Source organism: Amaranthus tricolor, chromosome 6, assembly GCF_026212465.1.
Source record: "Amaranthus tricolor cultivar Red isolate AtriRed21 chromosome 6, ASM2621246v1, whole genome shotgun sequence".
Classification (NCBI taxonomy): domain Eukaryota; kingdom Viridiplantae; phylum Streptophyta; class Magnoliopsida; order Caryophyllales; family Amaranthaceae; genus Amaranthus; species Amaranthus tricolor.
Window position 1 is genome coordinate 10,519,603 of NC_080052.1, and position 14,213 is coordinate 10,533,815.

At 32.0% G+C, this 14,213-nt stretch overlaps 1 protein-coding gene across 2 annotated transcripts; it reads right to left on the minus strand.

Annotated features, from left to right (window-relative positions):
• Positions 1 to 1,323: 1,323 nt before the first annotated feature.
• Positions 1,324 to 13,733, minus strand: LOC130815069 (ABC transporter G family member 32). 2 transcript variants are annotated; one of them, XM_057681406.1, is made up of 24 exons: positions 12,986 to 13,733; positions 11,374 to 11,494; positions 11,170 to 11,258; positions 9,797 to 9,881; positions 8,230 to 8,389; positions 8,025 to 8,101; positions 7,246 to 7,299; positions 6,711 to 6,801; positions 6,296 to 6,597; positions 5,931 to 6,212; positions 5,522 to 5,838; positions 5,267 to 5,427; positions 5,085 to 5,188; positions 4,838 to 4,988; positions 4,599 to 4,721; positions 4,402 to 4,493; positions 3,993 to 4,325; positions 3,609 to 3,899; positions 3,162 to 3,245; positions 2,947 to 3,080; positions 2,635 to 2,862; positions 2,379 to 2,550; positions 2,038 to 2,292; positions 1,324 to 1,940 (listed from the first exon to the last, which is right to left on the minus strand). In XM_057681406.1, exons 1-24 carry the CDS (start codon positions 13,264 to 13,266, stop codon positions 1,668 to 1,670), a joined length of 4,260 nt encoding a protein of 1,419 aa, XP_057537389.1. In that variant the 5' UTR covers positions 13,267 to 13,733; the 3' UTR covers positions 1,324 to 1,667. The 2 variants fall into 2 exon arrangements, with proteins under 2 accessions (XP_057537389.1, XP_057537390.1); XM_057681407.1 differs by lacking the exons at positions 11,374 to 11,494; positions 12,986 to 13,733 and having other exon boundaries at positions 8,230 to 8,399; positions 11,170 to 11,216.
• Between the last annotated feature and the right edge of the window lie 480 nt (positions 13,734 to 14,213).

Below are 14,213 nucleotides of genomic sequence, written 5' to 3' on the forward strand. Positions count from 1 at the left end.
AAGTAACTAAATGCATATGCACATAATATGATGACATGATCAGATAAATAGAGATAAAACCGTCCATAAAGGCGATAACAATGCTAAATTAGCCAGTCCATAAATGCGGTCATTACAAAATAATATTAGCCAGTCTATATAGGCGGCTGAAAAAAGTAAAAAAAAAAAACGAACATAAAGGTTAAACGACATTATTAAAATAAATTATTTTATGGGTTAATAGTCTGAAAACGTTTGCTACTAGTTTCTTCGCCTTCGTCATTTTTTCTTTTATTACTTTCTTGTGGGATTGTAGGATCATTAGTTAGCTGGACTGGTGGGTTATCAGTAGATTGTGGTGGCTGATTAGTAGGTGGTTGTGCTGGTGGATTAGTTGCATTATTGGGACTTGGCATTGAGTTTTCATTTATATGGGGATTATTTGAATTATGTCTTTGCAGTTGGTTTGAACCACTATTAGCTGGGTTGGTGTAATAGATATACAATTTTCTTCAGGGATAAAGTATAGAACGGTGTTAGTAACACCTTGAATAATAATGTTGATACTGTTTGATTGTTGGTCCATATTGTGGCTAAAAAAATATTATAATGTTTTGAAAAAAATATTACCTTCTTGGATTTTTGAGAGCGAAAGTTGGTGTTGATAATATATTAAAAGGTAGGGAGAATATAAGGAGAAAAGTAATATAATAGATAAACTTATATCGATTTATCTTCTATTTCATTTTCTATATCAATATTCAAGAATTTGCACATATATATAGTGCAAGACGATAAGAGGAAACAAATGTGTTACTATTACAAAGGATAGTAACACACAACTCAATGCATTCATGAGTTGTTGCATCAATTACAACAGCTTGAATAATTCAATTTTTATTTATTTTATACAATAGTTTAAACTTTTGGTTAACTATGAATAATCCTAATTATAAGGGATGTTTGATAAGAATGCACCAAGATAACGTTTTATTTATATAATAATTTATTTTGCATTAAAAAATTTGAAAAGTAAATATCAACCTCTTTTTAGACAAAAAAAATATAAAATTAAAATTTTAAAATTTTTAAAAAAATTTAAAAAGAATCAAGTGAGTTTATTTTTTGATTTTAACTTTTATTTTTAAATATTTAAAATTTTTAAATTTTTTTTGTATTGTAATTAATCTGCAAAACCGATTAGCATTTGGACAATAATGTTTTTGGGTAAGTAAACTTGAAATTCGAATTATTTATGATTAATCAAAAGTTGAATTATTATAGAAAAATCAATAATCCCAACAAGGTATGGAGAGATAATAGAGAAAGTTCAATATCAAGAAGTCTTCATCAAGCTTCAATTTTTAGTACGTAAATTTGGAAGGACAAACCTTTATTTGGGTTTGTGTTCAAATTCTTCTGCCATTCTATTTTTGCTGAACCATATTTTTGAAATAGTGCCAGACTTTCTCAAAAGAAATGATCCAACTTAAAAAGAACGCAAGAAGTATAAATAAGAAAATACGTGACTCGTATCTTACTGGAGTTGTTTCATAATGCAATACAAAATAGAAGTATTATTAATATCCCAATTCCCAAATATAAAAATGATTGGTCCTATAAGTATAATATTGTTTTCTATACAGATTACTCGATCATATGTTTAAATACGTCTAAAATGTGTTTTATCACCTTTTCTGGAAATTGAATGATTTTATTGCATATGCAAAAACGACTGCAAAGAACACACAGAAACCAGACACTACTATACCGGCAACACCCACGAAATCATGCCTGTATCCCAGCCCATCTTTTAGTAGCTGCTGTATAGCTGCCGAGTGTATACCGTCTGATAACTTCACCATCGTGTGATCATCACCATATTGTGATGTAAGAAGCCCATAAAGACTCCAGGCTACTGGGTTTATCCAGTAATACCACCTCCACCATATAGGAAGTCTCTGTAGTTTTTATCAAATATCATGTTAGGCTCTCAAAATGTATCTAATATATCAAAACGAGGGTAAGACTGTGTATATCAGAATTTAGAAGTAGTACCTTGTAAGGAATCATGAGGCCACTGAAGAGGTTCCAAAGCATATAGAACGGAGCAGCTATAATTGACGCGACATTGTGATTGGGTGTGATCGCTGTTGTCATCATTCCGAAAAATGTGAAGTATAGTACTGTGAAGTATGTGAAGAAGATATACCAAACAAATTTCAGAGCTGTCCATTCGAACGATGCCATAGCATAGAAGATTACTGCATATATGATTGTCTGTCCCAATAGATAAGGAAATTCTATGGCTACCTGGAAAAGAAATATTTCTTAGATCAAAGAAAAGAGACATCCCCTGAAATGTCAGGATTTAACCAAAAAAACGCAGGAACAATTACCTGTGCGAAGGCGAAAGGTAGAGCTGAATATAACCCTGCCGCTCGCTCTCTGTAGGAAACAAATCTTTCAATGGAAACAACAGGCTGCACTGCTGTACCATTGGTGATTCCAAGGAATAGAACCGCTGCATATAGTGAACCCATTGCATTTATAATATCCTGCTGATTTTCCCTGTGAATTTCAAACATATAAGTATATTGTTGCATAAAACATTTTAAGCTTTCTCATTGATGAGTCGAGTCCAAATAAGCATACTTTTTAGAGCCAAATTTCCAGCATATCGAACCAAGCATCAGTGAGATGATAATGGTGTAGAAGAAACGAACAGCAGTGTACTGAGGATTCCGCCAGTATGATAGATTTTGCTTCCAAAGACATGTCAGGAATTGATCAGAGAAGGATCTCGAATATTTTGTTGGAAAAGTTATTTCTTTAGAGTTACTTGGCGGTTTTCTCAAACGATCAACCAACTCTTTGTTATACCTAAAGCAAGGAAGAGTGCTAGTTAGTTATAAGTTAAACATGAGTATCACACACCACAGGGATAAAATTCAGAGGTAAACTTACTGAAATAGCCACGACTTTTTGTAGATTTCAGCGAAATCTACACCCAGACGTGCTTCTTCAGTCACAGACGTAGCTTCAAGCATCCATGCTGCGGGGTTGTAACCAGGCTTGATCGTTTGCACCCCTTCCACAGCCTACAAAATAATTCCCATTATTAGCCAGATAATGAAGTAAAACAAAAGATCGGGAAACGGATCAAAAGACTTAACACTAACCTCAAAGTAATCGATGAGCTTGCAAGATTTTGGTCCTAGTTGACCAGCATAAATGACTTGGCCTCCGCGTTTCATAAACAAAAGCTGCCACATAGACAAATTTTGGTAAACTTACTGTTAGAGTATATAACATATCCTGGGACCTCAATCATTAGCTTAAGCTTTTGGTTGAGTTGGTTCTTTGATATGGTATTAGAACCCAGCTTGAAAAGAAGTCACGGGTTTGAATCTCAACCACCCCTCATTTAAAGTGGATATTTAGCACTAGGTATGAGGAGGGTTATGCTCATCAACACTTCTAACCCAAAGGGCTCTCGTGTGAGGGGTGTTCAAGTATATTATATATCTTGAGGCCTCAACTATCAGCTTAAACTTTTGTTTGAGTTGGTTCTTTGACAATCACTTATCACAACTGTCCATATGATTCAATCTAGAGAAGTTAAATACCTCATCAAAGGATTCAAAAATGTCAATGCTTGGTTGATGAATTGTGCAGACAATAGTTCGACCAGTGTTAACGATATTCCTGACAGTTCTCATCACAATGGCAGCAGATCTTGCATCTAATCCAGTTGTTGGCTCATCCATGAAGATAATAGATGGATTTGCAACCAATTCAACTGCGATAGTTAACCTCTTCCTTTGTTCTGTTGACAAACCATCAACTCCAGGGAGACCGACCAATGCCCCACTCAACGAACTCAGTTCAACAAGTTCCATAACTTCGTTTACAAAGGCCTGGATATATATATGCCGAACATGTCACACATAGACAAAAAACGCGCTTTTTTCTTTGAAAAGAAAAGGGGAAAAAATCCAACTGGTACTTACCATTTGTGTCTCTAAGTCAACTTCTGATGATAGACGCAGCCACGCAGAAAACATAAGAGATTCTAATACCGTCAAGCAAGGAGAATGAATATCATTCTGCTCACAGTAACCAGATACTCTGGCAAATGTTTCTTGTTTTTTAGGATAACCCGATATGTAAACGCTACCTTCTATGACTCCGCCGGTTTTTCTACCAGCTAAGACATCCATAAGGGTTGTTTTACCAGCACCACTAACACCAACCAATGCAGTTAGCACACCAGGTCTAAATGCTCCCGTGACATCAACTAGCAGCTGTAATCTATCCTCCGTTACTCCTTGTTGTTTCATCTCCTGTCTCATATATGAACTTATCAGAAAAAATTACTAAAAACAATCACGAGTTTACTTTAATTAGTAATGTACTAACCAAAGGAACATCGACGTAATAGTTGATGTTGCTGAATGACATAGACAGTGGTTGAAACGGTAGAACCATACCCTTCTGTGTAGTTGCTTTACCTATGTTAAGCGAACGCACAAAAAACAGACAAAATAATAAGTTTCTTAGACATATAAACTTTAAAAAAGAATGGAATATGGATGTAAGCTAGTCAGTTACAACACCATTTAACTGGCCTGAGTGTTGAAAGAATTCTCTCAACTGGATGACAACAGTTTCATCTTTCCTCTTCCTTTCTTTCTCTAAGAACTCGGTTCTTGAAATTACGGCTTGTCTCTTTCCAAGGGCTGGTTTAAACATTCAAACATATGGTGATCAGGATCTTTTTCCTCAATGGCTAAAACATTCAAACATAAGTAGGAAAGAACTTCCAAAGATTTAGTGTGTAGGATGCATGGCTTACGATTAAGATAAGTTAGGAAGACAGTAAATAAGACATTGAACAAGAGTACATATCCAGCCATAACACCCACTCCAATCCAATACCAGTAACTCTCTGTAAACAAGCTTCTTGATCTCAATATGGCTTCACCTAGTCTCACGTCTCCAAATGGCTATACAACCGAAACAAAAGAACAGATTTCAGTTTCTTTGGAGTTCAGTACAGGGTTTATTTTGTAGATTAAAACAAAAGGAAGATAAAAAATCACCTTATCCCAGGAGTGCCCAAGAAACTCATTTACTGAAGCTGCATTTTGACCATACATGAGTGGAGAAACCCAGAAACCCCAGACCCACCACTTGGGTATGCTATCTGTGCAAATAAACAAATTAAACTCATTAAAGTTGGGGTCTTTGAAGTCTATGTAAGTAGTCGCTCGCAATATATTACCTTTTGATATGATGTAATCCCCTAAACCCATCACAACTAACATGGCGAAAGAACCAAATGTGTTGGCTACTATCATATTTCGGCCTAAGGATCCCATCACACGAAAAAGTCCTGTTGCCATCTGGTGTATGAGAAAGAATAACAAGAACTGCTTGAAAAATCTGAGAATGAGAGCAAGGAAAAGTTAGCATTTCGATTTTATGCAGGAGACCTGAGAGAGTACTGATCAAAACTCTGCCTTCAAGCATTAGTTACCGTATGTAATTAGGATCGTAACCAATCACAAAGTACGTGACTGCCACCCAAACACCGGATTCAATTAGCGAAGTTGGAATGCTCAATAACCATGAAGGGATAGAATAAACCCAGGAAGGGTAGAAATGCAAGTCCCTGTGCTTGTAGATAACAGGTAGTTTCATCACTAACATAGGGACCTCAGTAAATCCATTGAAAAGCATTATGACCATGGAAAAGAAGAGAGCCCCAATATATAGGCCTCCATCATCGACTGTATTGTGATGCATCTTTGATCTAAAAAATACCGTCATTGTGACAGCTGCAACAAAAAGTAGCTGCGAGAGTGTAGACAAAATAATCAGGATAGATCGTAACATACTACAAAATATAAGGTAAAGAATCAACAGAAACTTTAGTGGCCTAGTACCTGTATAAACTTAAAGACATAGATGAAAGAGTTCCTTTTCATTAATAGCCTATGCCACGAATATCCAATCTTAAAAAGCTCCCATTTACTGACACCATATGAAGAGGTTGATAACGCTGCAGGATGATTATTCCACCTATTGAATGGAATAAACAGATCCCGGCATAAATTGCTCCCCACAGTGTAAAAGCGAAATGCTTCCACAAATTTATCTACTGGAACATAGCGATAAGCACATGTATGATCAGACCAATACTGTTCCTGATCCTTCTTTGATGTAACCTGTGAACAAAGTTTGCAATGAGAAACTAACAAATCCAAGTAGCAGCCTATAGTACCATTCATCACAGTACAAAAAATTCGACCTCTTGCAGGAAATCTGCAACATTTTTCCTTTCAGGACAAGTGAATCCCATGGAAGCGAAAAAATCAAGGACAGAATCACGAGGTCCTTGATAAACAATCTGGCCTTCACTTAACAATATAATGTCATCGAACAGTTCATAAGTCTCCGGAGCAGGCTGCAGGAGGGATATTACTGTTGTGCCATCAAGTGCGCGAGTTGAATGTTTGAGATACTTAATAATCTGGTAAGTTGTAGAGCTATCGAGTCCATTGGATATTTCATCCATAAAAAGAACTCGAGACTGTCCTGCTAGTAGCTCACCTATTAAGGAAAAACGAAATCTATATCAGCAAAATATGATGAAATAATAAACAAGCATGATTAAAAAGTATTTGTACTCTCAACTCAAAAGGTTAATATATCACAGAAAATACCTGTGGTGAGCCTCTTCTTTTGGCCACCAGAAATTCCTTTAAGCATCTCATCTCCTACAAGAGTGTCCGCACATATATCTAAACCTAAAATCTTTGTATTAAAAGTTTTAGTACACACCATCACAAGAAGAAAAGTTCCAACTCTAACAAGTGCCAAAATTAAGTTGAACCTGACTAACTGATAGTTCCTCATGTCTTTTAATCTCACAACTTTTGCATATTACATATTCTTCATCCACTAATATTGTACTATATGTGCTTCCCAATATGTAGTATAAGAAAAAGTATAGTCAACTGAGGTCTTGTTTGATTCGTCTAAATCTATACTTTATTGATATCAACTCTATAATTTGTATTTACGCCCAATTTACTAAGACTTTGAAGGGTGCATTAGATTGTACACAGGGAGGAAGCATTGCAAGTAAAAAAGATCGGAGGGAGTATGATAATTTGTTTAAGATTTTGTAGAACTATCTTGTGTTTGACATTGATGCAATGCTTTTAAGGTAAAAGTCAGATGCAATTAGTTAAATACCTTCAGTATATAATCCACAAGAAGATTTGTGTCTTTGCCATCCAAAGACATTGCCTGTACCAAGTAAATAAATTACACTATTAAAGGTAGTGAGGTGACATGAACATAACTCTTACAACATGGTTGGTTGTTGGTATTAAATAGTGGAAATAGTAATAAAAAAATAATGTCATTTAGCTTGGAAAATTATTTAGCAAGGTTTATAATAATGCTTGTCATGCTATAATCATTTTTTTTCTTCACAAAATTTATTCCTATTGATTAACACAAAATGCACATCCTATGTATGTGAACTTCTAATTTAAGTGAAGTTGCACATGACGTTTGTGTTAGAGTATATAACATATCCCGGAGTCTCAACCATCAACTTAAGCTTTTGGTTGAGTTAGTTCCTTGACAAGGAACCAACTCAACCAAAAGCTTAAGATGATGGTTGAAGGCCTAGGATATGTTATATACTTTAATAATTTGCTATCAAGGGTCAATAGAAAACAACATCTTTGTCAGTTTTATCATTAACAAGGGTAATATTGCATACGTTCGACCCTCCCAAATCCATTCTAGATTTGAGCCACTTAATGGCAATGGAGTAATGAAAAAATGCAAACAAAAACACATTTTTGAATATGAGAGCTTTATTACCATGGAAAAAACATAAGATATTATAAAATTTTACGCTAAACATAGAAGTAGTTCCATTACCAAAGGCACCATCTATGACCGAGTACTAAATGAAGCCTTAAAAAGAAGGATCACACATATTCAAACACAGCACTAACCTTGATAAAAATGTCTAGGTCCTCTTCAGGTTTTAGTTTACATTGTTTTTCCCTCCTTGCAAGTTCAAGAAGCATATCTGTTTAAAGGTTATAACATTTCTTTTATTTGTCAGGAAAATGAAATTCGTTTCATTTTATAATTTATATAGTGACAAAAAATAGGAGGAAAAGAAAACCAAGTTTAATTAAAAAAAAGAAAACGTACCATATTTGCTTCCAACACCTTGACAACGCGCGGCAAATGAAAGAGTTTCTCTAACAGTCATTTCAGCTATATGGCAATCTTGTTGGCTTACATATGCTGATGTCCTTTGGGGTACAAATTCTCGGAAATCATGTCCGTTGTATGTGATTCTACCTGACATCTTTCAATCACTAAAACAGATTTTAGGAGAAAGCCATACTGCCATAATCTACATTCTTACGTTTTTACTTTTATTCATTATTATGCATGTCATCCAAACCACATCATCATTTATATTTTTACCTTAACTCCAATCATAGGGAAAATTACTGACCCATCACTTTATTGGGAGCACATTGTTAAAATTATTTTTGCATACAACGACTGTAATATGTATAGGTCGCCATAATTACAAAAAACATTGGCATTGACTATTGTTATTTGTTAGTGCAAGAGCTAAATCCACATTTGTTGGAAGTAATATTAATCACCAAATGTCTTTAAGCAAAGATACATCATGTCGTGAGCAATTATGGGGATGCAAGGGGTTGAGTGCATTGAAGTTGGGGCTTCAAGAAAGCAATAGAGGAGATCTTTTATGTGCCATGGTGATGGATCAATAAAGGATAACAAGATAGAAGTGCATAAAGAATGCCTTGAACAAGGGCAAGAAGGTGCACAAAGGGTGCTTTGAACGAGGCATGAGCATACCTGGTTCAAGCCAATGGTATTTTGCTTCTTTTCTCTTCCTTCTATTTCCTCTATTTAAACATAGTGTAAGTGTTTATTTCTAAAGGAAAAGAGAAAAGAATATGAGATTTGCCAAGTCCATACGTCCCTCTTATTTAGTATTATTTTTCATTTTAGTTATCCCATTTATTTTTAACAATTTCTATTTTGAAAAATGGACTCATCGCTCATGCATTTTATCTATCTTTTAAAAAATTAACTCATTTTTTCTTTAATGCCAATTCAATGGAACACTAAAGTACTTTTTATCTATGTTTTATCACCATTCACCATATATCTATTTTTTCTTTAAAAAACAACTCACTTTCTCTGTAATGTTAATTCATGAAATACTATAGTACTTTTTATCATGTTTGATATTAAATGATTAAATATAATAAAGTAATGGTCAAAATTACTTAAAAAGTCACAAAAATAAAATCAGTCAGAAATACTAGGAATAGATCAAATTAGTCCAATTCTATTAACTTCTATGTTCACTTAATAAGAGTTTTTACTTCCAAATTATTGGTTAATAAAAATTGATGCACTATTCTTTAATAAATCAAAAGTGTACTTATTTTAATGCCAATTTATACAATAAATAATCACTGGCTTATTAGTGTGCATTCACCTTAAAGATTAATATCATTGTGATATGAAACGAGTATTTCAAAAGGCTTGTTTTCTTAATATTATCATTCCTTTAATTTCCTACGTTGTAATTGTAAGACTTTTTTTTAATACAATATATTACATATTAAGGGACAGAAATAACACTATCAAAGTCAATATTGGATCTTTGACTTAAGTACTATATCTAATTATGAATAGTGTAGTGAAATTGGAATGTTGTTACCTTTAATCCAGGTGTTTGGCGTCCTGCAAGAGCTAATAGCAAAGATGTTTTCCCAGAACTTGGAGGGCCTAGTAGTAAGGTCAACCTGCAATTTTTTTAACTGGATCATATATAATTTGTTCTCTATATATTTAAAGGAAAAAGTGTCAAAAAGTATTTAATGAAAATTTTTTTTTCAAAAAAATACTTAATAAATTTTTTTTTTTCCAAAAAATACCTAATAAAAAATTTTCTTTTTAAAAGAGTACCAAGTAACGGTTGGGATCAAGTTTTTCGTTATCTTTTTTGCCATTTTTAAAAAGTAACTAATAAAATTTTTCTTTTCAAAAGAATACCAAGAACACAACATAATTATCCAATACAAACACAACATCATATATAACTCTAAGAAAATCATCCATAAAAAGTTCACACATCATCCAATCAAACACAACATAAGAGCATCATCCAACACAAATCTAGAGGTTCATACAACTAAAGTTTCATAATTATCCAATACAAACACAAAATATGACAAAAGTCTTCTTGTAATGGCTAAGCCCTCTATAATTATGAAACTTTTGTCATATTTTGTTTTTGTATTGGATAATTATGAAACTTTAGTTGTATGAAACTCTAGGTTTGTGTTGGATGATACTCTTATATTGTGTTTGTATTGGACGATGTGTGAACTTATTTATGGATGATGTTCTTAGAGTTATATATGATGTTGTGTTTGTATTGAATAATTATATTGTGTTCTTGGTACTCTTTTGAAAAGAAAAATTTTACTAGTTACTTTTTAAAGATGGGCAAAAAAGATAACGGAAAACTTAACCCTAGCCGTTACTTAATACTTTTTTTAAAAGAAAATCTTTTGTTAGGTATTTTTTGGAATTTTTTCGTATTAAAAACCATTTTAAAAAAAATTTTATTAGGTACTTTTTGACACTTTTTCCATATTTAAATGACTCATTAAATTAATTTATGTAAAGTTGGTACAATATTTATAAGCTAAATAAGAGTGTGTTTTGATAGCACATTGGGTATATTTTGATGCCCTATAAAAACCAGTGAAAATGGAAAGGGGAATCAACTCTGAAAAAATATGTATAACTTTTATTATTGATGCACGATAATTTAATTATTATGCACCTAATAGATGCAATATTTTTATTACATCCAATGCTATGTTTAGTAGTTGATACTTATAGTTGTAATGAAAATGATTTACAGCGTAGATTTTTATGATATATACTTTATTATTTTATACCCACAGCAGTGAAACATTATGATCATAAAAAAAAAGTTTTTTATTTATAAATTTTCCTTACCACATAATGGTATATCTCCAAATGAAAATGCATTGAAGAAAATAAAATAGATTCAAGTACCTTGAAGGCCTTATGATTCCACTAATGTCATCTAAGATGGTAAGTTTCTTTCTTTTTCCTGGGAACATATGCAACTTCCTCAAGAGAGCCTACGGATCAGAATTATTGACAGAAAAAAAAAATTCCATGATTAAGACCATAATTTAAACAAATTAAATTAGTAACACATGCATGTTTGATAATTAAGTTAAGTTTGAAGTGCACCTCAGACATGTTGAGAATGAAATTAGGAATTGTTGGCAGTGCCCTGCTTCCAATTTGCACATAAGACTCCACTGTTAAGTTCATAAACCGAACTTCTACCTTTGGGAATTTCATATCTACCCTGTAACATTTTAATACCAAAATAATAATTATTATGTTATACACCTACTCCCATGATCAAATCATACTCGCTTTGATTATAGTTATTCTGAGCGAGATATATCAATATAATGATAATAATCATCTGTTATTAATTTTCTTGATGCTTTCTTGCATTTTGTACAAAAATAATGTTAAATACTTCTTTTGTTCTAAATTACATGTAACCTTAGAAATATTACAATATTCATTCATCATCATTAATTTATGATTAATTTTTAATTAATAAGTCAAAACATAGTCCAATAAAATTTTATTTGATTCGTCTTAATATAATAATTATTAACATTAAATTTTTATAATTTTTAATAATACATAATTAAACTTATTAAGAATTAAATTAATCTATTAAATTTGATTTATTTTATCTAATAAATAAAAGTATACTTCATAGCATCCAATCTCCTGCCATTTAAAACAAATCAAAAGTTGAAGTACTATATTTTTATACAGAACAAACATCATCTACTTTCGCTACTGTATTAATTATCATTGTCTACATTTTATAAAAAGATAAAGTAAATAAATAATAGCATTGTCTGCATTACCTTCGTCAAATTCTCTCTCATCTATGATTCAACCACAATTTTATTAAATAGATAGCGACTACAAATCTGCATTAGTCAATGAAGTATACTATAGTCCGTCCATTTGAGTTTGTTTTTAACCATTTTTTGGGAAACTTTTTTTTAATCCAATGGGGCTAAACTTCATCCTTATCTAGACATGAATTTTCTGTTCCTTATAAATCCCTATAGCTATGAATACTCTCATTTCAATATTGATTATTTTCCTTTTAAAATATTTACAACTAATATTCATATATTAGGAAAGAAAATATTATAATCCTATTAGAAAAATAACTAATTGATCCAAATTAAAAAATTAGTAAGATGAAATATATAATTTGTTATCAGACAGCTCTATTCCATAATTTGGATCTATAAGTATAATATTGATCATAACAAATTTAGTATATTAAAATGAATAAATTTTAGTTATTTACAGACAATGTGGAGTCAAAATAGCTTAGACGAATACCTGAAGTAAGCTCAATAGAGCATGGTCATAAGATACGAAGTTATTTTTATGGTTTAGCCCCATAAAACAAAAGAATAATGTTAGACTGCTACAAATTAATTTTTTAACATTTTCTAATATGCTATGTTCCGAAAAAATGATGATTTTATTTGGAAATCTAGCACTAAATTAGATTTAGTGTTTGACAATTAAGAAACTTCAAATTCATACACGAGTCAATTTCATCTATGTTTTTAAAGTATTAAAAGTCAAAATTTTGAGAATGACTTGCTAACCTTGTTATTCTCAAATTTCTCGTTTATGATTCCATAATCACATTAAAAATTTAAAATGAAATACATGTTGTCAAACACAATCTTAATAAATTCGCAATAAAAACAAGGAAAAGCGAGAGGAAGGAGCAAAAGATTACGCAAGAAAACGTTGGCGCATTCGATCAAAGAAAAGCTGAGGATCATTTTCAACAGAACTAAAAAGACGATCCAAAACGAGCTTGCGCTCATCCACTCCAAGTTTGCCGACATGGATCTCTTTAGTATCTCCTAGAAGATTCCTGAAGATTCCACGCCGTACTCTATTATACGTCGGAAGCCTCTCAAGTGCAGCCCATTTTAACGCATCTTCATCCTCGCCTTCGTCTCGAAACGACTGCGTTCGAGCGAATACATTCTCCGCCGCCGTCGAGTTCCACATGACGAAGGCGAGCGGACGAATAAACCTTCTAGAAAGTTCGTCCTAACAAATAACAATAGAGTCAGGATATATGGTGAATGATTGATTAAATCGAGGAAATGTGGATGGAAATAGTTAATGGAAAGAAGAAAATTGTTGTTAGGTTTAAAGGAGGAAAGAGTATTAGTTGTTTAGCTGAGCTGCCATTGTAAAGAGGGAGTGAGTGTATTTATTTCACTCATCTAATTTCTTTTATTCTCACTCTTGTTTATGTTGATGTTATGCAATTATGGTTGCTTGGTTGTTGGATTATTTCTCCATGCATTTAATTCTCCTATTCTCTCATCTTCCACCTTCTTTCTTTCTCTCCTTTTTACTACTTGTATTCACTATTATTGTGTGAATGTGTCATTTTATACACCCCATGTTTTGGATTATAAATGTATACTCTTATTATGTTTTATCCATGTCTGTATAAAATGTTGTAATGATTCATTACTAAGTTTCTTTTCTCTACAATTTATATATATATATATATATACATATATATAAAATAGCTAAATAGAATAAAATTAAAAGATTTATATAATACTTGCATCGGTAAAGATATCGAATTGAATTATACTGATTAATTAGTGATCCAATAGAACAAGCTATTTAATTCATAAACAATTCAAATGGTTGATTGTTTTTTTTTTTTTTGGAAAAATTACCTATAGAATAATCCAATTTTGTCATTTTTCTACAATAATCTCATCTATTGATTAACTATGAATAATCCTAATTTTAGGGGTATTAACTATTGATTAACAAGTTATATTTTTTAAAAAAGGATAAATTAAGATAAAATGTCGAAAAAAATGTTAAAAAATATAGAAAAAATTTCTAATTATTTTTATTATTCAAAATTCTTTAGTAAATTTTCAAAATTTTTCTCTAACTTTTTACATCAATTTTTAATTTACTTT

Bases quoted from the DNA above. Each gene is read 5' to 3' on its own strand.
- LOC130815069 (XM_057681406.1), bottom strand. From the start codon at position 13,266: ATGTGGAACTCGACGGCGGCGGAGAATGTATTCGCTCGAACGCAGTCG. The intron at 6,213-6,295 runs GTCGAATTTTTT...CTTTGTTCACAG, and splicing joins TTGCAGATTTCCTGCAAGAG to GTTACATCAAAGAAGGATCA. The intron at 4,326-4,401 runs GTTAGTACATTA...TATATGAGACAG, and splicing joins ATTACGTCGATGTTCCTTTG to GAGATGAAACAACAAGGAGT.